The sequence below is a fragment of the Corapipo altera genome, unplaced genomic scaffold, assembly GCF_003945725.1.
Source record: "Corapipo altera isolate COAL_440 unplaced genomic scaffold, ASM394572v1 56, whole genome shotgun sequence".
In the NCBI taxonomy this organism is placed as follows: domain Eukaryota; kingdom Metazoa; phylum Chordata; class Aves; order Passeriformes; family Pipridae; genus Corapipo; species Corapipo altera.
The window spans coordinates 5,826,396-5,827,963 of record NW_020884896.1 but is presented as its reverse complement, the minus strand read 5'-3'; the positions used below and the strand labels follow the sequence as shown (position 1 = coordinate 5,827,963).

At 70.9% G+C, this 1,568-nt stretch overlaps 1 protein-coding gene across 1 annotated transcript; it reads right to left on the bottom strand.

The window, feature by feature from the left end:
• Positions 1 to 219: 219 nt before the first annotated feature.
• On the bottom strand, positions 220 to 1,353 carry LBX1 (ladybird homeobox 1). Its single transcript, XM_027648145.1, has 2 exons — positions 1,029 to 1,353; positions 220 to 722 (listed from the first exon to the last, which is right to left on the bottom strand). Exons 1-2 carry the CDS (start codon positions 1,351 to 1,353, stop codon positions 220 to 222), a joined length of 828 nt encoding a protein of 275 aa, XP_027503946.1.
• Between the last annotated feature and the right edge of the window lie 215 nt (positions 1,354 to 1,568).

The window sequence follows — 1,568 nt, the reverse complement described above, 5'->3', positions numbered from 1 at the left end:
AGATGTGGCAGGCGGAGGGATATCGACTCTACCCTAAATTAATCGGGATGTGTGTGTGTGTCTGTGGTGGGGTTCTATTGCTTATTGCTCCGACCGAGGGGAGCAGCCGCCCCGCCGTGCTGCCGGGGCCGGGATGGGGGGCCGAGGGTGCCGGTTTGGAGCTGTCGGGATGGGGGGGGGGGGGGGTTGGGGGGGGGGGGGGGGGCCACCGGCCGCCCCTCAGTCATCCACGTCGATCTCCACGTCCTCCTCCTCCTCCTCCTCCTCCTCCTCGCTGTCCCGGCGGCTGCGGGGCCGCTCCGTGGGGGGCGAGGCGGGGCGGGGCGGTGGCGGGGCACCGGGCTCCCGGGCGGCGGCGGGGGGCGGCGGCGGGGACCCGGGCCGCGCCTTGCCCCTTCCCTCGGCGCTGGGCTCCAGCTCAGCCAAGGCCACGATGTCCACGGCGGGGTTAGGGCCCAGCTTTTTGGCCGATTCCACGTCGGCCTTCATCTCCTCCAGGTCTCTCTTGAGCTTGGCGCGGCGGTTCTGGAACCAGGTGATGACCTGGGCGTTGGTGAGCCCCAGCTGCTGGGCGATCTGGTCCCGGTCCGCCGGCGACAGGTATTTTTGGTAGAGGAACCGCTTCTCCAGCTCGTAGATCTGATGGTTGGTGAAGGCCGTCCGCGACTTCCGACGCTTCTTCGGCGTTTGCCGCTGCCCGAAGATCGTCATCCCGTCCCGGCCTGCCGACGAGCCGCCAGATTGTACCCGCTTTCCACATGTCCACCCCGACCCGAGCCCCCGGCCCCCACACCCCTGCCCCGTCCGTATCTGGAGGGAGTGGGGCAGAGCAGCCGCTCCTGCACCCCGAGGGCCGCGGGGCGAGGATGCCGCCGGGTACCGGCCGCCCAGGGACCCCCCTCATCCCATCCCATGCGACACCCCGGGAGATGGTGGGGGGGTGGGGGAGGTGAGAAGGAAAACCAGGCCGTGGGGAGGAGCGGGGCACCCACCCGCTGGAGGATCCCCCCACTCCAAGGGGGTCTTACCTTCGGCCGCCTGCAGCACGCTGACTTCCAGCCCTTTGAAGGTCTTGCTGGCCAGCTCTTCCAGGGCGCAGAGGGGCGAGGTCTGGGAAAGCAGCGCCCGGCCGGAGAGGGGCAGCCCGGCCGGGGGGTGCTTCTCGGCAGCGGACAGGAGGTGTGCCGTTCCGCAGAGGGTGTAACTCCTCCGCACCGAGGGCTTGTTGAGGATGTCCTCGATGCTGAAGGGGGTGAGGGGCTTGTTGGAGTTGGCCGGCGGTGGGAGGTGATCCAAGGGGCTCCGCCGCCGTTCTTCCCCCGAGGAGGGCTTGGGTTCTTCTTTGGAAGTCATGGTGGGGCCGGGCCGCGCGAGGCTGCCTTCCCCACCCGCGACGGGGATGCGCTGCCGCGGGCAGAAGTCCCTGGCGGGACCGCGGGGTGACGGCGGCGAAGGCAGCGAGCAAAAGTTGAAGCCCACCTCCAACTCCGGCGGAGGAGCCCCGGGTCCTCCCGGGGAGAGCCACGTCGGGCGGCGGGCCGGGCGGGCCGGGCGGCGGGCGGGCGGGC